Consider the following 23,901-nt stretch of genomic DNA (forward strand, 5'->3'; position numbering starts at 1 on the left):
AGGGAGAATGAACGTATCAAGTCTTTTCCCTAAACAGGGCATGCTGCCCTGGGAGCCTCCTCAGTTTAATTAAAAGGAGTCTAATGAGATGCGGGGTGTTTCCTGGGATCCCAGCCAGATCCTCTCAGATGGGATTTGGCTCATTACCTTGCCCACATCCTGCACTACTACAGTAGCCATCTGCAGCCCTGCATTTACTGCCAGGGAGGCAGCAGCATGGTGGGTGTTGCTGTTTTCCTTGGGACAAGCTTTTGCTACAGGTGGCATAGTCAGTGAGCCAAGACTTTCAAAGCAGCCTAGGAACGTGGACACCCAACTTTGCTTATATTAACAGAGTTTAATTTTCTGAAAGTGTTCAGCAGTTATCTACTAAAAACCAGGACACTGTAGACTATTAAATGCAACACACAGAAGTTCAAGCTTCCTCAATCCGTAATAGCTCTTGCATATCTTGGCTGGGTTTCCAGCAAGGATGGAAATAACAAAACCTGAAAGAACTCATTAGTGCACAGGTTCTACATTCTCTCTTTTACAAGTACTGGCTACTTATTGCTTCATGCATTGAAAAAGAAGGAACAATTTCTCATTTTTGGCCTCTGAACATTGCTGGTCACAATAGCTATGAACATTTTAAAGCAGGGGCACTTAGTAAGACATGGTTTCCAGGTACATTTTTAAGTATCAAGAATAGATTTGCCTCAGTATTAATAAGGTAATAATAATAAAAGCACATAAACAAAACTTTTGATAAATTTGTCTCTCTTTGCCTATGATCCCCTCTCCCGTGCAGAGAAGATGCAAGAGATAGTAGCCTCCTCTTCACAGCTTCATTCTTCTGGATGTGAAAGCGCTGCCTGCTTTAGCTCACCAGTGGGACACTAAAATACAAGGTTTGGGATTCTAAGCAGAGGGAACTTGGCTTTTTCTCCCTTGAGGAAGTGTCCCACGACCCTCATTTAGGTAGACTGGGTCAATCCCAATACAAGCACCATCTGTATGGGAAATAGATCATTCCCCAGGTCATAGAAAAGAATCATAGAATCAGAGAATGGTTTGGGTTGGAAGGGAACTTTAAGAGCATATTGTTGAACCTCCCCTGCTATAGGCAGGGACACCTCCCTCTACACCAGGTTGCTCAAAGCCTCTTCCATCCTGGCTTTGAATGCTTCCAGTAAGAGGCCATCCACAACCTCAGTGGGCAACCCATTCTAGCATCTCACCATAAAAGAAGTAAAGAATTTCACAGTAAAGAATTTCTTCCTGATATCTAGTCTAAATCTACCCTCTTTCAGGTTAAAACCATTTCCTGTCCTGTTGCTGCACGTCCTTCTAAAAAGTCCCTCCCCAGCTTTCCTGTAGACTCCCTTCAGGTACTGGAAGGCCGCTATGAGGTCCCCCTGGAGCCTTCTCTTCTCCAGGCTGAAGAGCCCCAACTCTCTCAGTCTGTCCTCATAGTGGAGATGCTCCAGCCCTTTGATCATCTTCATGGTTCTCCTCTGGACCTGCTCCAGTAATTTCAGTCCTCTAGAAACTCAATATTCTCTTTCATATACTCTAATTTAAAAATAGCTACATCCTCTAGAAGCAATAGAGAAACACTACAACTTCCTCCTTTTCCATGACTTTGCATCAACTTTAGCAAAAATAAATAAATAAATAAATAAATAAATAAATAAATAAAATTGTGCGATGGGGAGGAATTTGGACAAGACATAAACAGATGGGAGAAGGTCAGGCTGAAAACTCCGTATGCATATACACATAAAAGTTACCAGAAAGGCAGAAAGGGCAATTTAAATTCTGCCTGATTTAAAAGGTTCTTAGCTGTTTTCTCCAGTTAATGGGTAAGGTGATCCCTGTCTATGCAGTGGATACATGGACAGAGGAGATGGCACATCCATCCCTGAGTGGGTGCATTCTAGCCTCCAGGTAATCCTACCACCCATTTACTGTCTCTTCTCTTTTAGCTATATTACATTAAAAAAAGAGACAGCTTGCACTACAGGGGAACTAAGAAAATCTCCTTCCAGTAATGCAATTACCCACACTGAAAGACTGCAAGTTAAGAACCTCAGAGAACAATTTAGGTTAATTATCAAGATTTTCTAAATTTTATTTCTCCCTCTGGCAATTTTTTATAGCGGGACTGAAGCTGACGTAACCACCTTGATAAAAATTAGGAAATGAGAGAATATGTTGAGTTCTGCCATGGGGATTACCAATATCTAACTTTCACTTGCTGTTGCACTGGCAGACAGAGGTTGAGCATACCAAATGTTGCTGCTAAGCTCCATCCTCAACTTACTGTTGCCTGAGATATTACATTTGCCATCTTGCCCCCTGCATTGTTACTGCAGGTAGCATCCCGTCCCTCAGACTAGATGGAGCATTAACATTTGGTTTATAATGTACAGCTGCTTAATGCAAAACATCAGATAAACAGATGAAGGAAATTATAAGCTATTAACAAATTGCATAGGACATTAATGCCGTTAAGCATGTATGGCTGTAGTGGGTGTTTAACAAAATGGATGTAAGTGCATTACGAAGCCAAATGTAAATTCTTTTAACAACAGGTGCCTTTGAAAGAGTTACCAAACAACAGCCCAATTTCATGCACATTACTCTGCCAGAACCTGACCATTTCTTCTGCAAGGGCACTGCTGTGCAGTAGCTAAGCTGTCAGTCCTTACCTTTCCCTGAGCACAATACACCATCTGCAGACTCGCAGAGACTTCTGCTCTCCTCTTCTGTCATGTTGCACTTCCTTGAATACTGGCACAACTTTCCAAACCACCCTTCCTGGCAAACGCATCGGCCACATGAACAGATGCCATGGCCTGTAATGACACCAAGGTAGGTTATTAGCAAAACAAGCAGAAAACTGTGACTGCAGTCATAGTTGAGATCACCTCCAGATCTCTGCAGTGTAAAGGGCATGCTATGGAGAAAAGGAAAAGGAAACAGGAAACAGGAAAAGGAAAAAAGGAAGCAGGAAGAGGAAAAGGTGACAAAAAATACAGACAAGAATACAGAAGTAAAAATGGGAAAAAGAAATAAGAAATATCTCCTAGCCAGAATTTCACTTTTCATCACAGAATTGTAATTCTCCAGAAAAAAAAAATAAATCTTTAGCTAGTTAATTAGTTTACTTGGCTTAAAAGAAGTGAATGATATATGCCAGTGACTTTTATCCTATCCCACCTCCTATGCAGAAAACAGGTGGAAGTGAGGGAACTGAGATAATTTGGGAGCTGGGAAGTTGGGAACAAGTCGTAGGAGTATCTGGCAAAGCACTGACCTGTAGGATGCAGAGAAGAAAATCAGCAATTTTACTTTTCTAATTTGTGCACTTGTGAGGCAACACAACTTGACATTGCAAATTAGGAGACAGCACTGACAGCAACCCAAAGGAGAGACAAATCTCGTAGTTTGCTACAAGTGCTGATAGCCAAATACTTCACTAATTTAAATTAGGAAATACTGGAAGCTCCAAAGTCTTGAAGCTGTCCGTATTCACAGACATCTGATGTTCAGAAGAATTTTTGCATCTCAGATCATGTATTGATTGTTCTTAATTTTTTTGTTCTTAATTTCTATACAAATGTAAATGCTCAGTAACAAAGAACACAGCTTTATTAACGATTTTGCAAGTGAGATTCGTTAATTACAAATTTACATATATACATTTAACACGTATCAAATATTATGGATTGATAACTAGCAATAAGTTTAATGCTACCTCAGATTCTTCATTATATTTGTGATACCACAAATCAAAACAAAAGAGGAAGAAAACACTTGGATATACTGTCCCATATGCTGCTCCCAGGTAGATGGCATGCATTGTCTACATAAACTTACTATTTTTATCTGCCTTATTTACTTTTTTATTAGCAACATATAGATTAGATTTAATATGATGTCAACTACTGATAAGTAAGATGCTCAACATGATTTCGGTTTTGGAAAATTATTTGTAGAGTTCTAACTTGTACTAATTTTAGCAAAGAAAAGTACGAAATCTATGCTGATTTCACCGAGGAAGTAATTTTTGCATCATTTTTTCTTGCATTTACACAATTTACAGGAAACAAAGTTAAGAAATTCCCACATAAAATTTTGACATACATTGTCTTGCATTGGTCATTCCTATCCTCTTTTCTGGAGCCAACTGGAACTGGCCGTGTCCAACCTGGGGCAGCTTCTCATCTCATAGAAGCAACCCCTGCAGCCCCCACTGCTTAAATGCAATACAACCATACAAATCCCCAGAGCATAAAGGACTACTCTGTTTTTACTCTGAGGAATCTGTTTTATCAAAATACTATTTGCTGTATTATGAGGTGAGATGAGGAAAGAGCCTGTGAAAACCAGTTTTATTTGGATTAGTCATTTATGTCCTACTTGCAGATGCTCTTTGCATTTGTTTGAAGGTGTTTGAACAAGCCAACCTAACAGAAGGGCCAAAACATTATAAACATTGTTCTCGCTTGAATCATAGAATCATAGAATCATAGACTCATAGAATCATAAGGTTGGAATGGACCTACAAAATCATCTAGTCCAGCCATCCTCCTGTCACCATTACTACCCACTGAGCTACTAAATCATATCTCCTAGCACCTCATCCAGACGCCTCTTGAACACCACCAGGTACAGTGACTCCACCACCTCCCTGGGCAGCCCATTCCAGTGCCTGACCACTCTTTGAGAGAAAAAGTTTTTCCTTATATCTAATCTAAATCTCCCATGGTGCAACTTGTGGCCATTTCCTTGAGGCCTATTTGTTGTTTGAGGCTGACCCCCTCCTCATCCCAGTCTCCCGTCAGGAAGTTGTAGAGTGCAATGAGGTCTCCCCTGAGCCTCCTCTTCTCCTGACTAAACAACCCCAGCTCCCTCAGCCGCTCCTCATAAGGCCTGTGCTCCAGACCCCTCACCAGCTTCGTTGCCCTTCTCTGGACATGCTCCAGGGCCTCAATATCTTTCTTGTAGTGAAGGGCCCAAAACTAAACACAGCTGGAAGTAATATTCAAATTATTTTAAAAGTGTCCCAGTTTCATTCCAATAAATCTCAGTCTCTCAGAATTATAAACAGTAACAAAAAGCATGGAAATTTTTAGTTCTGAAGATAGTTTCTTTCAAGACTATAGAAAAAGGCAAAAGAAAAATCTCTAATTGAAGGTGTAAAGTTCAATGGAACTGAATTGGCTAAAGTAATGAAATACTGATTTAACTGTTCAGAATAAACAAACCAACTGGAAAGTATTGGTCTGTTAGTAGATTTAAAATTCAGATTTAAAATTAAACAGTTCAAATAACAAATTGCTTACTGTAATGGATCTTCATTCATAAAAATAAGTGTTCATGAACATTTAAATATATGACTGAATAGTTTAAATGCTTATCTTAAGCAGAGAAAAAATGCTGTGATGGGGAGACAAATGAAAGAAAAAGATTATATTAAAAATTCTGTCACTTTGTTTAAAATTATCAATTAAGATTGAGATGAGATTTAAATGTGAAAGATGAATACACTAGCAAAGAGAGCTTTAACAGATTTCTAGCAGAGGTCCATTATAGCCCAGACTGATGCAAATCAAACCAGACACCAGAATGAGTTATTTCTTATCATGTTTAGAAAGAAAGCCGTGTGGCTGTGGGTAACTTCAGATCAGGACAACACATGCAGCCAACTGCAATTATTGTCAGAGTTCCCAAAAAAACTACACGATAATTTTCTAATACAAAAGGCACCACTACATGTGAATTTCAGTATCGTGAAAACAGTAAATTAATCATTTCAGTGGAAGTTCATTGTTATTTATGGACTAACCAATTATAATTAGGTAATGTTCAAAAACAGCAAATTGAGAGCAGCCTTGAACAAAACCTGACACCTCAGGAGAACAAATTTTTCAAAGTAACATAATATATATAAATACAATAAAGCCAACATTAGCCATAAAAGAGGGAACTAAGCCTTCAGCTTTTAAAATATGAATTTAACTGTCCTGTATAAAGAAAGAATTTGACTGATAGCCCAGCAGCTACATTATATAAGAGAGAAGTCCACTAATGATGGAGAGGCTTTACTAGTTAGGAATGATAAAGATGTACAGCCGAAGTAACCCACATATATGAGAAATTTAGTTCTGAATAAAACTGACATAACAGGGGAAAAAAAGAAGAAAGAGATCAGAAAATAAAGAGTGGATGAACAATAAATTTTAAATGTGTATTATGAACACGAAAAATCTCAGCATAACACAGGATCCCCAGTTTAGAACAAAATATTAAATGAGACAAATATTTCTCTCTATATTTAAATATAAACAGGATTTTCTCTTTATTACCCAAGAATAGTAAAGTACTTTCTATTATATTATTAACATAAAAGAATATTAAAAATCATATATCTGGGAGAAATATTTCTAAATGAGCAGGCTTCACTAACCTGCCCAAATATAATAAAACAATTGGTTAAAAAAAATTACTGGATCACTGATTTTTTTATTTTTTTTTAATATTGGAATACCAGGAGAATGCCAGCTGATTGCAACATCTATGAAAAAAAAAAAGGCAGAGAAACCTAGCAGAAACTGAAAGCAAAGTACTGATTTTCTATTATATTTCCATAATACTTTTTTTGGTGTTGTCCAAGTCTAATTAAGGTGGACTGTGGCTCCAGCATGAAATATGCAACAGACAGACAACTAAACTGAAACTTCCACGAAGAGGACTAATTCAATCTTCATATGCATGTAAAAGGAGAGAAATGAATAGGAACAGAAGTAAGTAGGAACATTTAGAGCACTGAGGAGATGGAAACACACTGTGACAATCCATGTTTGAAAAGATTTTGAAAAACTTGGAAAGGTCCCAAAAAGTTACAAAGAAAGAATTCAAAGGGCAAAGAAAATGAGTTGTTGAAAGACCTTCAAAGATCTGTATCTGTTCATTCTACTGGGGAAAAAAATAAACAAAGAAATTTAAAAAAAGCAAAACAAAATGAAAAACTAAGAAACGTTTCAACAAGTTCTGAACTCCCTTCTTTGAAGGTATTGGAATGGGGATTCTCAAACTACCAACGAAAGTCAAAGTGAGAACCCAAGAGAATAGCTGGTACTGACAAATAGAGACAATCTGAAAAGTGAAACAACAGTTACACAAGGATGATAATTATTGGAGTAAACAATCTAGTGATGTTGGCATAGACCAATATTCTTCAGAGCATGGCTGGATGCCCTTTTCAGAGACAAACAGTCTCTGAAGTCTCTTGCACACAGTACACAGAATTCAATATAAGGGAGAGCTACGTGTAACATAATGGCTACTTATAGCCGAATATGTGAAGTTCAGTGTATAAGATCTTTTTGCCCTTTGTGAATTAATAACTCTTAGTCAACTTAAATACTGATGCATTATCACTCCTTTATTTCTTATTTCAACAGAAAGATTCTGTTAGAAAGCTTATTCCAAACCTAAATCCCATTTTATGCTGTTTTAAAAGCTGAAAAAACTAAATGCTCTATGTAACTATGTGAAGTTACATAGTTTATACATCTGCAAAAGTTTATACATCTGCAAAAATGTCTGAGTGACCAGGACAGAAATCTGTAGTAAATTTAAAAGAAAAAAATAGGAAAGTAATTAACTAAGTAAATCCAACTGAATTTAATACAGAATATACCATGCATGCTTTCAGATCTCTTAGTCAAGAGAATGTGGTCCCTGCGCTGAAGAGTTTTCAATAGAAAAGATGAAAAATATGCTGGAGAGGAAAAAAACTTTTATTTGAACACAAGAGGAACAAAAAAGGAATTACAAGTTCAGTTCAGGTTCCTAGAGCTGATTGACATAATCTAAAGTATCAAAGACTTCTTCATGATGGTGGTAACTATACAAGTGTCTCTGTGTCCTTTTAGAGCCACATTGTGGTTGGATATGGAGATCAGAAATCATACAAGGTGCCTACATTTAGATAACTGAAGACTTTCAGTTGATGCCCCATGCAGTCTGTGAAGCCCATAGCAGAGTCAGGAGTTGAATCCATATTTCTGAATTTTCGGACCAGATAGTATCAAAAGCTGTCTTTAATCGGACAATTGACTGATATTATTTTTTTCATTCCTAATTGGTAGTCCTAAGCATTTTCGCTACATTATGTCCTCTATATTTCTGTTTCTGTGAAGCAGTATTACTGCAAGAAACAAGAAAACTGTCTAACGGCAACTGCACCGTAATATTAATAGTTAGCTTTGCTTAATGAAGTGTATCATTAATCACAGCTCTCGTTATTATGGTTATGAACTTATTGGTCTTATAAGAACATGCAATCTAAAAATATCATGTTTCTGCCTCACTGTATAAATGAGAGAATAAATGTCATTCATGTTTTCTGCAGTATAGACCTAGAAACTTTCATTAAAAACAATTCACCATTGCTGTAGTTTACCATATAACAATGCATAGTTATATTCCAAAAATGGAAATCAGCATGTCTTCTGAATCAAATTACTTAGTCTAGCTGGATAGTAATGAAAAATTTGTGTTCAAAGGAACATGGCAATTAAGGGTAAGTTATACCAGCCTCTTGAGAGGGACATCCTCCATTGTACATCCTGGTAATGTTTATGTGATTTTATAATCCTTCAGCAATTTTGAGAACGTGATTTGGAAGTTTGTAGCTGAAGATTAAATCAGAAAGCTGGCAACTGTAGCTTCAAATATATGTAGACTTTTGTAAATCACAGTTTTTCCCTTGTTTTCTGCCATAGAGACTGCTATTAGAAATCTTAATGCCGGTGTAAATAAAGTATAAATGGAAATGTTTAGGTAAGCAGAAGAAGAAACACCAGAATTAGGTTAAAATCATGGCTTGCATTGACATCCAACAGCACATTCACATCAGGAAAACTGAGTGATGTATTATGTTGTGAAGACCATGATGACTTGATGTCAGCAAAAGACTGCGTGCTCCACAGTAAAGGATGTAAAAACAGAGTGCATAGGACATATATGTCATTCATTTCCTTTTGAGCCCAACAGGAGCAACATTGTTCTAAAAATGTCAAGACAAAAAACAGCAGACGTGTGTGGAAGTAAGCAAAATCCTGAGTCAAGAAAATCATCTTAAGTGGTGGGTTCTAAGGGATACAAAAGACAAGTTTAAAAACCAGCAGGTGGCTGTTCAGCAAGAAGAAAAGACCTACTAAGAGCACGACGACTGGTACCTCTTGTCCATCTTCCATGTCACACAGAAATGATCCTGGCCAAACACTTAAACCCAGATGTTTTGGTCCTTGGAGGTCTGTGAGTGTGAGAGTGTGAGTGAATTAATCAGTGAGAGACTGTGTCTAAGTGGTGAAAGTTAATTTACTTGGGGATTTCATTTCATTAAAAAAAATATCTTCTTATGTAGAGTTTCACTATACAGATTTTCTACTCTTAGAGGAGAAAGAGGTGTGAATGCAGACCTGAAGAAGGAGAGAAGTGGTATTTATTACCTCAGCATTTTCTCCAAAGCACAAAGCAGTTCCTCCAGCTTTTACAAAACTTCAAACTACAATCAGAATCTCAACATAATGAGCCTAAAGGAATTGGGAAAAACAGACAAACAAAGAAGATAGCTGCATTTACTCTCTGATGTAGCAGACTGTGATATGCCAGTTATTCAATTACCCATCTGGATTCCATACAGTGTTATGATTAAATTTTGATGTGTTGTGGCCAAAACAAAAAGTTAAGAAGTAATCAAAGTCAATTTGCATGCTTGAAAATACACGTATCATACTTCTTGAAGTCTGATTTTGCCACCAGTCAAAAATCTGGCTTTCTGGCATGACCAGAGTTTTGGTTGTTTCTTGATGTGAAAGACAATACAGGCATCCCTGACTGAATATGAAAAGGTCTCTTCAAAGTTGATTATCTAATTGGTTGCACAGTATATAAAGCAGAGAGTGAAATATTGACATAGAACAGCATGGGATCATCCCTAGTCCTATGTAAAGGTCCTTCTATGTGTTACTTGTTATGAGTTTCAGTCTTTGCTATTTGCCCCAGCGAAACTTGTGTGGAGTTTCTACCAATTTTGTTTTTCTTGTTTTTTTTATCATAAAGTTATTCAGCAGCATAATCCTGCACCTACTAGTAGCACATTGAGAACCCAGAAGGGCTTCTGGTATATTCCTTCAATAGATTATGTTTTGCTATGACAAGAACTCACAGCTAGGCCAATCACACTCCATAGAACAAATCAAAATGAATGGAGTTAAGAGCATTACCATGTCAATTTCAAACTGATCTTTACTGTTGTCCTGAATTCTTTTTGCCTGCCTGCCCTCAGTCCTGAGAGGGAGTAGAACATGTAGAACAACAGTCAGCCCAGTGAGGTGGAGCAGCCAGCAATGATGTCACTGAAAAACAATACTGGACACAGTAGGGGAAATAATTACACTTGTAAGATCAGGACACATCTGCAGTTAGTAGCACAGCCATAACCTCAGAGGAGAGAGAAGTATACCTCTCACCAGGACACAGGATAAATAAAGGTTAAGCCTTGTGTACTTCAGTGACACAGCTGCGCCAAGACAGAACTCTTGCTGGCTCCAGTCATGTATGTGCTGCTTTTAGCACTAAAAGTATTTAATTTCCACAAGAAATAATCAAAAACTTGGTAAAGTCAAATAAAGCATGATGTATAATATTGTTGTGGAACAGCACTGCAATACATCAGGGCAAATCTTACATAATCTTACAGGGCTTTTGATGTGGTCCCACATCACATTCCTATCTCTACATTGGAAATATATGACTTTGAAAGATGGGCTATTCAGTAGATAAGTAATTGGTTGAATGGTCACAGCCAGAGGGTTGTGATCAATGGTTCCATATCCAGGTGGAGGCCAGTGACTAGTGGTATCCTCCAGGGGTCCGTCTTGGGACTGGTGCTCTTCAATATCTTTATCGATGACCTAGATAGTGGGATCAAGTGCACCCTCAACAATTTTGCTGATGACACTAGGTAGACTGGTGCAGTTGATACAATAGAAGGAAGGGATGTCATCCAGAGGGAACTAGAGAAACTTGAAAAATGGGCCCAAATGAACCTAATGAGATTCAATAAGGCCAAGTGCAAGATGTTGTGCTTGTGTCAGGGTGATCCCAGATACATGAACAGACTGGGAGAACTCACTGAGAGCAGCCCTGCCAAGAAGGACTTGGGGTTTTGGTGGACAAAAGGCTTGATGGAGACCAGTAATGTGCACTTGCAGCCCAGAAGACCAAGAGTATTCTGGGCTGCATCAAGAGGGATGGCCAGCAGGGAGAGGGAGGGGATCATCCCCTTCTATCTGCCCTTGTGAGGCCCCATATGGAGTACTGCATCTGGGCCTGGGAATCTAGCACAAGAAAGATGTAGGAGCTATTGGAGCAGGTCCAAAGGAGGGCCATGAGTATGGTCAGAGGGCTGGAGCACCTCTCCTCTGGAAAAAGGCTGAGACAACTGGGCTTGTTTAGTTTTTAGAAGAGAAAGCTCTGAAAAGACCTCATTTCAACCTTCCAGTACTTAAATTGAGTTTATAAACGGGAGGGAAAGTGACTCTTTACATGGGCACATAGCGATAGGAAAAAAAAGGAATGGTTTTAAACAACAAGAGAAGATTTAGGTTAGTTATTAGGAGGAAATTTTTTACTCAGAGAGTCGTGAGGCACTGGAACAGCTTGTCCAGAGAAGTTCTGGGTGCCCCATCTCTGGCAGTGTTCAAGGCCAGGTTGGCTGGGACCTTGGCAGCCTGATCTAGTGGGTAGAAACCCTGACCACAGTAGGATTGTTGGAACTGAATGATCTTTAAGGTCCCTTCCAACTCAAATCATTCCATGATTCAATGATCACTGAAATAAACTGGCCTCCAGGTAAAGGGCCCTTAGGCAGGTAGAAAATAGCAATCTCAAAAGGCTGCAGGAGACGCCTCCTCTAGCCATAGCAGAGTAAGTCTCTGTGTAGAAACATGGACAAAGGAAGGGGAATCCATCTGTACTAACAGAAGGCTGTGGAATCTTTGTCGAATCCTCGTGCAGCTTCTGTTTTGAGGAGAAGCAATGTCTCTATTCCTGGTACTGCAATGATGGGCCGCCAAATTTTTAAGTGAATGACTCACTACAATCATACAGAAACATGATAATAAGGTCTCACTCTGTTGTACCCTAATTTATCATATCCTTCACCTCATGTCTTTCTACCATCACATGCACAGCTGGTCTGGAAAGCAAGCTATTAATCAATCTCTGCTGGTCAGAGGAGGCCAGTAACAATTCTTATCCAAACGATTTAGGTTGTCATTCACATTTCTCATTTCAGAATGTCTTTTATCTCAAAACACTGGTTCTCTTTCTGTATGCTTACAGGCTCTCAGTGCTCAGCGTCAGGCTCTGCACGTTCAGAGACCATCTTACAGTTCTCTGCAGACAGTAACTACCAAGATCTTAGGGCGTGAGAGTGATTGCATAGGTAGTGACAGGGGTGGAAAAATAATCATGAAAAGAGGAAAAAAGGAAAGGGGAAAGTATAAGCAGTTCAGAAAGAGATTTAAGAGGTTCAGGTTGAGATAAAAGGCAGGGCAAACACATAAGGAACAGAGAGAGATGTGTGTGCCATTAACACAAAATTAGTGGGAGAAGTTCTGTGAAAAAATAAACTGCAAAAGGACAAATGAAACAAGGCTAAAGGTGAGAGAATCTTATAAAAGTGAAGAGATGAGAAACACCATGTATCAAAAGAAACATTTGAAACGTTATCAGAAAGATAGGAAGTGAGAGTCAAACAAAATATCGGACAATTCCTAAACGGTTGAAGCTGTCAGTCATATCAGATGCTGTTGAAGAGATGAAAAGGATAACAATGAAAGTAATTCCTACACTTCGTCAGGAACAGTGGGAAGACAGTTTTCAATGAAAAAGTGGTTGAAAGCAAGAGTGGAAACAGAAAATGCATATAGAGTAAACAGCTCATATTATGAGCATGAAGGTGAGAGGATTTCACTTATATGGTGAGAGAAGAGAAAGCTGCAATCAATGGGGACTCTCTGAAGATAATGTAGATGTAAACATTCCTGTATTTAGTACTTACAGCTCAAGTTCTAGAAACTTAAGAAAGCAGCAAGGAAATCAGTTATTGAGGTGAAAGGGTGGTTTCTTGGGCAGGTGGATCAGAAGTGTAGATAGACACTGGATGGTGAAAGAAAATAAGGTCTCAGGATATGTAAAGAAGAGGAGAAAAATATAGTGAAGGGAATATGAGTGAAGAGGTCACTCCAGAGCTCCAGCAGCCTTGAGAAAGTGGTATATCGAAGAGATTAGTGTGATTAGTAAGACTCCTATATATCCTATGATATAGGGTCACACTTACTTCAAGAAGTAAATTACAATCTCATCTACAGTAATCTAAAAATATGCTAACTGATATGTTAAGATATAATAGATAGAACAAGAAATAGAATGACAGGAATATGAAAAAAATAATCTGCCAATTATTTACCACTGGAATCCCAACAGATCTACCACAAAAATCCAACAATTTTTAGTGGGTATTATTAACGGCAGTATGGCTTCTAATTGGGAAGACTAAAACTCTAGAGACCAGCTGTGCCTCATTTAGTTCAGTCAGCTGCAAGTGAGAAAAGATGTTCTGATCTCTCTTGAGGCATTTCAGAAGTCAGCTTGGATCTTGGTGAATTTAATCATCATCTTGTGTTTTGCTTACTTATCTCCCTTTACTTCCAAGAGAGATCAGGATGACAAGACTCCTGATATGGTGTTTATTCTACAGTTTTGGGGGAAGAATTAGGAACAAGTTCAGCTCCCTAGAACACCAAAATCACAGGCTTGACCTTCTGAAATTCTGACAACACATACTGTGCACGGCAACTAAAGCCAGACAGTAGCACTTTAGTTGCTCTTTTCCCATACAATTCCTTCTCATCTTCAGAGAACCATAACCAATTAAACTTATCAGCTTGAGTAAAAGTGAAGGAGTTGAGCTTATGTCTACCTCTGATTCATAATTTTTTGAACTGATTTTCCTTTCTATTTATTGTTTCAAAATTAGGAAAGAAAAAAGCTTAAAGTGAATTAGTTGATTTCTGCCATTGCCATGGACAAAGCTGTTTAGACTTAAGGGAAGTGTTTACTTACGTAATAGTGTGAATTAGAGTGTTTCTTGTACAGTGAAAACAGACAATTTTGAGCTGATTATAATTTCAGAGCGAGGTCCTCTAGCCAACAAAGAAAGTTAAAATTATCACCGTATCTAATAATGGACAATGGAAAATTTGCCTATAATTTCCAAAATGTGCGATTCAATTAGCAGTATTAACACTGAAGCATTGTCACTGAATGATGTAAAATATGAATGACATAAGTAGAATGGATATTTTTAATCATGGAAGATGATGAATTTTGGTTTCCAGCTATTTAACTTGCAACCAATATGGCCCAGGTTTTCAGTGCTTTTATCCGCTTTGATGTCCTTTAAATAAAATTAGATTTCAAATTATTATTTTTCTACACATTCGTATTATTGAATTATCCTGAATGTCATGAACTATTTTCATTGTTGGTTAGAGATTTTAACTAGAATTTTCCATTCTGCTTGGCAGAGCCCTGGAAGAAAGATTCCCTGTAGTCAGAAATTTTGTGTGCACCAAGATTATGAAGCAGTGTGTTTGGGGTTTTTTTTTAGATAGAAGTAAGAGATATAATAAAATATGTCATGATTCATATCATTTACTATGCTAATGTTAAGAGTATTTAAAAAAAAGCCAATAAAATATAGAAGGAGAGCTTTTAGGACAAATATGATTACCTTGTTTTTAAATACTGTATTTTATGTATGCATTTACATGTCTAAATCTTATTGCTTAACGCCAGCATTCATTACTGCAAAACCAACAAATGAGGTTTTCACTGTCAACACTAAAATAAACCATCTGAATGCATAAATATGATTACAATGTATCTCTAGGGTTTAGATTCTTTCCAAATATGTTCCACTTTCTAAGAAAAAGAAATATCACTGTCATGGAATATGAAATATTCAAATGTATTGCTGGTCATTATTAACTTAAAGTAAAATATAATGTTCTCAGTAAGTCAACTACACAAAATGCAAAGGTAAGATCACTTAATTGTTCAAGTTTTCATTTAAATATCTTTATTCTTCTTTAAAGAACACTGATGGAATTTGATATATGCTATAGCACTTAGCATATGTGCTATCAGTTGCCTCTAATCCACTTCACTATTAGTGCTTCTGAAGTTTTAAAATAAATTGTCATTAACATTCAATACTTATAGTGCCATTATATTATACAATCAGAAGAAATAGAAGATTACAAATGGCCGATATTTATATTAATTATATTATATTAAGTGAATGCATACCCCCACAGACATTGCCATCTGCACTTTCACACTGTCGATCATCACATTCACAGTTTTTTCCATAGACTCTGTTGTCTCCTGGAGGGAAACAAGTGCATTGGCCACATTCACATTTCCCTGTAAGAATAAAATATTTTTATAGTCAAAATTTCAGTAAAACAAATTAAATGTTACAACAAATGTATTCTACATTCTACCTCTCAAAGACAAACTACATGTCACTCTGTATTAATTAAAGTATGCACATAAATTCTATTAGAAAAACCCACAAAATTATCTTTTCTCCATGGCAACCAGAAGCAAAATATATTGCTTTTATGTCCTGATGGAAACAGCAATAATAAGCAATCATTGGCATTGTATCTGTATCATACATCAGCTTTGCATAACAGAGCTATGGCACACGTTTAACTGCATAATTAACCTCTGTAATTGATCTAAAATATTTAGCACAAACCTCAGAAACTCTGAAATGAATTAAACTAGATTTAAATCATTTATGCACTGGGCTATCTAAGATGCTATCTTCTTCATTCATGTAGAATCATAACTCTTTAAATACTCTCTTGGGCATTTGGAAAACAAACAAAATGAGGTCTAGACCTCAAGAAACAGAAGTAGAAAGCATAATATCTGTCACAGTCTTCCCTTCCATCAACCTCTTCATAGGAAAACTCCCCAGGGCTTAAGGAGTGAACAGACTTAGCAAAGCTCTCGCGGTTGGGATAACACTGATTTTCTAACTTGTAAGAGTTTGACTGCATAATTGCACTTTTTTTAAATGCCATGCTACTGTAAGAATGCACAAAATGTGACAGAAACCAGGGATCAAAGAAGCAAATGGTCTTCAGAAAAATACCACATACAAAGAAAAGGATCACCAGAAATACACATAACACCCTGCTTCTCTGGATCTAGTTTAATCACAGCAGCAACACGGGCCTGGATGCTATTGATTGCAGAGCCCAAATTTACAGCAGGAGCAACTATCACGCTAAAGCAAAAAGCCCTCAAGCGCAGCCTTTCACGATGAATCCAAACAATTCAGCATGTGTATTACTTTTTCAGCACGTGCTGAAATATTTTCCGTAATAACAAATGACTGTTAAAGAGAACTTTAGTGGGGCTTTCTTAACTGGAAGTTTCATGACCATATGACCTTTTACATCAACACTCAACCAGATCATTGTCGTCTTTTAAATTAGGTTTGTTATATTTGTTTTTCAACAAAATCAATCTAATTAAACTGGAGTTGGATGGACCACATCACTTCTGGACAACTTTTCCCAATTTTTTTTATAACTGCTCTGCTCTTTAGCCTTCCATGAACTAGTGTTCACTGCACATCTGAATCGAAATTCTATGTGCCAGGACTCAATCTAGAATCATGCTTTATGATCATCTTAAAGTGCACTAATTTTTTTAAAAGATATGAAAGAATTAACAGCAAATAATTCATGATATCTTTATAATATATATTATTTTAAAACTACATTGCATGGGCAATTGTATGAGGGTATTAGTTGCAGAAAGAATCCTTTAAGAAAGTTCATTCACCAAATCATAAAATACAGTTGTATTTTACAATCTTGACCACATCTAAGATATGATTGGATGCAGAATGATTGATGTTATTTGTATGCCTTCTCTAATCTATAATTATTTTACACAGAAAGCATTCATAACTGGTATAAAATGATTCCTTACTAATTAAAAAAACAGACTTTTCATGTGTCCATCTTGCTACATTTTGGGGATTCCACAGTCTCTATTCGTCTATCTAAGACATACCAGCTTCTTCACCACCACATTACCAAGTGTCCCAAAGGCAGAGCCAATCATTCCTAGGCAGATGGGTACCTACCTGATGAACAGGACCCATCTGTTGTGAAAAATCTATGAAAATAAACAAAAGAACCATCTTTAACACTGGCATCCTAGCCAGGTAATGGTATAATCATAGAATCATAGAATTTCTCAGGTTGGAAAAGACCTTCAAGATCATCAAGTCCAACCGCAACCTAACCATACTACCCTGAGGATACTTGAAGGACAATAAAATCCGTTTAAGAAAATTGCTTTGAAAAGAGGAGTCAGCAGAGATGGAAAATCCTCCAGAGGGATAAGCAAATGAAGGTTCTGTAATGAGGCTCGTGCACATTCTGTAATTAAGCATTGCCCCCTGGAATGTGTAAATTAATAAGCGAGAATGACTTGAGAGCCTGGTGTTTGAGCACTTGTTCTGGAATGGAAACAATTCCTCACAGTCCCTGCTGCGATTAATATTTATTTATTTTAGTTCATGTGCAACAGTTCCATCAGGGACAGACTGAGGAATATCCCATCTTCAAGCAGACAGGGTATTTATTTGCATTTAAGAAATGCAAGCTCAGCTTGGCTTCTCAAAATCAAGCAGAAAGGGGGTTTGGATCTTATCTTCTCATTCTGGTCATCCTAGCTAATGAACGATACACCAACATTCAAACAGCTCAAGTTCCTTTGTCATGTCTGTGCTTCACATTTGCTTTTGGCTAGCTCCCCACGAAGCTCAGGGTCTGCTATTCATCATCTGATCTAAATGCAGATGTGTCTTGAAAATGGACAGAAACTTCATCCAGTTAGTGAGCTGGAAACGGATTTCTCTGAGCTGTTTCTTTTGAAATACTCAAAGATACATCCATAGCAGCTTAGTGCACTGCTGAAAGTGGCAGCCAGATTATTACTTCATCATTCCTTCTCTTTCCAAATGAGGCAGAAAACAGCACTAGGAACATGAGAAAGGGATTTAGTTGTGGAAGTAAATAACTAACTTTGAACTGACTTAAAAAGTACGTTTTACCTCCAAAAACACTGCAATTTTCATGAGATCGTATCGGGTGGGCTCACTCTATGGAGGTAATCTAACGAAGGATATAAATCCATTTTGCTTCTGAACAACTAACTACATATAAATTCCAAAGACTTTATTTATCACCATATAGATAAATGCAATAGTTATTAGCATTCTCGAACAATAAATTTCAGTTTCTTCCCTGGGAAAAGCAGGATAAGATGTTTTCAGTGTAAACCTGCTCCAACCATTCTGCTACTTCATCAAATGTGTTGCTATAGAATTAGCAGAAGCCACGCCTTATTCTGTAACATTATTCTCTTAGTTACGGTGATAAAATACTTACCACACAAATTCGGTGGTTCGAAAGTAATTTGAAGCTCACATTATACTGAAGAGGGATCAGCACTTCACTAAACATACCCTTTCTTTGTCTGGAATAATAGGTTTCCCATAGCAACCTGATTATAGAGGGAAAGCTACTGCCAAACACATCCTAAATTCTCTTTAAATTCCAAGGCATACAGAAACAATTAAACACATGAGGACTAGAATATTTGGCACCTTTTCAACTACCAGAGCCAGAGCTGTGCCTTAATAGTAAAGAGACACAAGTTTACCTCTGACACCTAAGAGCAAGTGGTTTCCTCTCCTCACTCAACAGGGACAGTAAATGTCATCATCGGATGAAGAAAGGTTTACAGGGGATGTTATATTAGCATCATAAAGCTAAGCTTATTGCAATACAGGATTCTAAAAATAGAATAATTATACAAAACATTTATTTGTCTGCAGTCTTCATATTTACTTGCACTCTTTTCTCCCACTGATGTCAATAGGAGTATTAATTTATTACTTCTAATTGTTATTGAAGACTCAAAAAAGACTGGGCCAGGGCATTCTTTGTTTATAAAGGGAATTTGACTGCCACATCACATTAAAACACTTAAGTTTGTGAGATTACTTACTCTGGAATTTAAAAAAAAAAAAGGCTGTAATTGCTTACCTTTTGATTTTATCCACCATTTATTTTTTCTTTTTTTTTTAATCCAGCATTTCTGAAAATATAGCTAAAGTAAATGGTGCCCAGACTTAAAAGATTACATGTGCTGCCATATAAATTGCTATGACCATTAGCTGCATGCATTCAAACCAATTTCCAGTTTCCCATATGGACTGAACAAAAGTCTCATTTATACACGTAATCTACGTTTTAAAACACTCTTCTGGAAGTATATAATTTGTGTAATAAAACATATTTACTCTGTTATTGACAGCAAAAATATCAGGAAGACAGAGAGATAGCTTTCAATGTTAAACACTGAATAAAATAAAAGATACTTCATTGTCCTTTTCTGCCCATAACTATTAAATATAAATGATTTTTCTGTACATAGTGCTGATTTTAAATCTCAATGAAAATAAATTGGTTGGATTTTTTGTGCAGGTTGCTTTGTTTTGTTTGTTTTTATAAGTGTAAGGAATACAGTACGAAACCACAACGCTATCTTTCAGCCCAAGCAGAGATTGCAGCAAAAGCCAATCAGGTTCATCAGCACATGGGCACATGGGAAGGATGCTGTTTCACATCAGTGATAAACAGAAGGGAATGTGCCTTCAGGAAGGACTTTCCTGCCCCTTGGCTGTCCCAGGTTTAGCATCTGAAAACATTTCCTATTAGAAATTACGATTACTTTGCTATCAAGGAATCTCAGGCAATGAGAACATTCAGCAAAGCTTCTGTGTCTTTCTGCTGCCAGAACTCACTTCATGCTGGATGGGAGCAGATGATCTAAAATAATGTTCAGAAATGGCAAACCAGAGATTGTAGATGAGGAGATTTGCACAGATCAGTCCATGTTGTGAGACACACTGGGTAGAGGAAAGCAGATTTGACTTAAGGAAGTAATAGATAGGATGTAGCAGCTTCAGTGAAAGAAAAGGAAGGGAGGCAAAAGAGACTGGTAAAGAGAATAAATGAGTAAAAATGTGCAGCATGTGCCAAAAAAGAGGTGGAAAATCTCATAGTGCCCACTCAGTCTGAAGCGTCAAGAGCAAGTTTAATCTAGGTGAGTTTATACAATGTTGAGAAATACAAAAACTCCAATAGAAAACAATGGACACATACAGTTTCTTTTGCATCTCCAGTTCCCAAAGTGTCTTGCAATGGCTTCTCACACCTTGAATAGCTTTTCATAAACAAAAATAACTGTTTGTATAAAAATATTGTACTTCCTGGAAAAAATAACACTGCCTCCACAGCTTTTAAAATATTGGTAATTCCTGGAACTAAACAATGATTTCTGAGATACCAGATAAAGGACACATTTAGAAGCATCTTTGATTGTGGAGAAGTATCCTTACAGCCTCTTTAAACATTGAGTTCACACATAGAGTAAAAACCTGGGGATTATTTATGGCGAGGATTTTGGACAGGCAGGAGCAATGCTTTACTGGTTACATTTGAGCAACATCACCTGCAATTCTCTGGTTATATTGGAAAAAAATAAGTTCTCCTCTTCTAAAAAGGCTTTATCTTAGTACAGCTATGTTTGTTTCAAATGCTCCAGCATGCCTAACAAATTGTGACAAAGCACCTAGATGGACTATCATAATTCTGGTGCAACATCTTGCAAAAGGAATTCAACATAGAATCATCAAATCATGGAATGGAATCATAGAATCATAGAATTGCTCAGGTTGGAAAGGACCTTCAAGATCATCAAGTCCAACTGCAACCTAACCATGCTGCTCTAACAACCCACTGCTAAATCATGTCCCCGAGCACCACATCCAAACGGTTTTTAAACACATTCAGGGATGGTGACTCAACCACCTCCCTGGGGAGCCTGTTCCAGTGCTTAACAACCCTTTCTGAAAAGAAGATTTTTCTGATATCCAACCTAAACCTCCCCTGGCACAACTTAAGGCCATTTCCCCTTGTCCTGTGAGAAGAGACCAACCCCGCTCTCACTGCAATCACCTTTCAGGTATTTGAAGAGAGCAATGAGGTCTCCCCTCAGCCTCCTCTTCCCTAGACTAAACAGCCCCAGTTCCTTTAGTCGCTCCTCATAGGGCATATTCTCCACACCCTTCACAAGCCTTGTTGCCCTTCTTTGGACCTGCTCCAGCACCTCAATGTCCTTTCTGTACTGGGGTGCCCAAAACTGAACACAGTACTCGAGGTGAGGCCTCACCAGTGCCAAGTACAGGGGCAGGATGACTTCCCTAGTCCTGCTCATCACACCATTCCAGGATGCCATTGGCCTTCTTGGCCACCTGGGCACACTGCTGGCTCATATTGAGGCGACTGTCCATCAGCACACCAAGGTCCCTTTCCGTCAGACAGCTTTCCAAGGTTCGCCTGGGGTTGTTGTGACCAAAGTGCAGGACCCGACACTTGGCCCTGTTGAAACTCATATGGTTTACCTTGGTAAACCATCGATGCAGTCTATCTAACATCTACATGAACAAGCAATTTTCCTGCTGGACTTGAATACTCCTTTCTGTGATGAAGGGCTATTTCCCCCCTCCCCTCCCAGAAATGAAGAACACAGTTCTAAACGTATCTTGTCCTCTGCACTGACTGCTCAGCTGTAGCTGCAGAGTGAGGAGGGTGCACTGTGCTGCTCACCATGACAACCTGTATCGCAAGTGCCAATGTTAGTACACCCCAGAGATAGGAGTGGAGTTGTGCAGGAGTTGCATCAGCAGTGGATTGCCCTGGCTCTGTTGCACCTCATGAGTCTTTGTGCAAAATGGAGCCCAGGAAATGGCATCTTGTACAGCAGCCTCCTGGCATTTGACATATCAGGCTGGAATACCAATGCTTTGATATTGCAACAGAAGCTACAAGAATCGGGATTGCATTCCTTATTGTACACAGGATTGCTCCATTAGTGTGCTGGAGACCTGGGGGGCTTTATTTGTGGAGATTTTCTGGAGAGAACTGGTCTTTTCTCACAAGGTTCAAGCAACAAGTACTTTTTTTTCTGCAGTAAATCACTGAATCATTTGAGTCATTAAAATGTACATTTAACTTCTCATAGACAATAAAAAGTGTGCTGCAACTATTACAAGAACTACTTGTTCAGATTTGGGTAGGGAACTAACTCTGTTTCTAAATCAATAGATAGAAAAACAAACACATGTCTCAAGTCTACTCATAAAAAGAGGTTATTTGCAGCATGACTGACCCAAGACCTCAGCTAAAATTATAAAAGCTCCAGAGAAGAGCTCAGCTGAATCATGCAGACATATAATAAAATGAAAATTGCTTTAATAAATCCAAAGTCAAGTTTCCAGACTTGGCATTTGTGAACTACTTTTCATGTCAAGAATTCGGTACACTGAAGTGAACTGCTAGCAGAACGATCTGAGATTTTTATTAAATAGCACCAACATTATTTTCCATCACCTAAATAGCCAGTTCTCAACTGCTAAAACTGCACTGGGTATTAATTACATTCAGCACTATTCACGGGTCTGAAGCAAACAGAGTAAACTAACTACATCACGTTGCTGCGACACACATTTAGAAGACTTGTATCTACAACTGATGAGTTCTTGTTCCACGTTTCATTATCTCCCCCTACATGTAGCCTCCAAGGCCAGCATTCTTTCACTTAATGCTGACATTGATATTCTTATTTTTATTTGAAGGGCTGAGACATGCTTGGAAAAACCTTCTCCAAAAGTGAGCTTAGTGACACTGGGCCATTCACTTCTATGTGAAACATCAAAGTCCCACTACATAAGCGCTGGGAACAGTGCATATGCTATGCAAGGAATACTATACAGAGTGTCATGGTGACTCTGGGGACTTCTCTGCATCCTTGTCTGCTGCTCACCTACATTCATTTTCCTGCAGTGGTTGTTGGGATCAGGATTTGGCCTAAGAAAAAGTTCAAAAATTCACAAACTGCTTCCATCATTCCACTATTGCATGCATGTGTTAAGAGATTGTTCACTGGTACAAAGTACCAAGCTGTACCTCTTATCACAAAATGTGTAGTGTGTTGTGTTTATTCTTTTTTTTGTAAAACAGAAAATGTTTTATCTTTTAATCTTTTTTTAAAATTGAGTTACTTTATTATGTGAAAGTGTACTAAAAAAAGGTCTGACAATTTAGTTTTACTTTGGAGAAAGAAAACACACAGGAAGAAATATCTTTAAGACAAATACTCTGAGGAAATAAAAGATCAGAAGCATTTTATCCCAAACAACAAAAGCTTCACGGCAGTGTAAGCAACTGAATATCCAGGACTGCAAAAGGAAGCATTACACAGCAGCAATTGCAAATGGCTGAGGCTTGCCCCCTGCTTTAGTACAGGCAGTATGTATGACTAGAAGCCTAATTGCACAGTTGGCATATGGCATCTGAAGTAAATGCTCTTCCTTTGTGACAGCCTAATAGTGAATACTTCTTTAGACAAATCCACTCAGCAGCAGCACTTTACAGATTTAGCATCAGATAGTCTTTTACAGCTCTAGCTGATCAGCCCTGCTGATTTGTTTCTTCTTTTCCAAGTTGATTTGCTTTTTTTTTTTCCTTCTTCCTCTCTCTCTTTAAACATTTGGGTAAGAAGCACTGCTGTGCTGCTAGGTTCCTTTTCAGAATGTTAACTTGT

General features: G+C 37.9%; 1 protein-coding gene across 1 annotated transcript in view; it reads right to left on the reverse strand.

The window, feature by feature from the left end:
- ITGBL1 (integrin subunit beta like 1) overlaps positions 1-23,901 on the reverse strand; it is a 130,190-nt gene that overhangs the window by 4,576 nt on the left and 101,713 nt on the right. The window contains exons 8-9 of the mRNA XM_021415869.1: positions 15,442-15,558; positions 2,694-2,840 (exon numbers count right to left, since the gene is read on the reverse strand). Of these exons, the coding sequence (XP_021271544.1) occupies positions 2,694-2,840; positions 15,442-15,558 (264 nt within the window). The remainder of the gene's footprint in view (positions 1-2,693; positions 2,841-15,441; positions 15,559-23,901) is intronic.

This window comes from Numida meleagris, chromosome 1, assembly GCF_002078875.1.
Source record: "Numida meleagris isolate 19003 breed g44 Domestic line chromosome 1, NumMel1.0, whole genome shotgun sequence".
In the NCBI taxonomy this organism is placed as follows: domain Eukaryota; kingdom Metazoa; phylum Chordata; class Aves; order Galliformes; family Numididae; genus Numida; species Numida meleagris.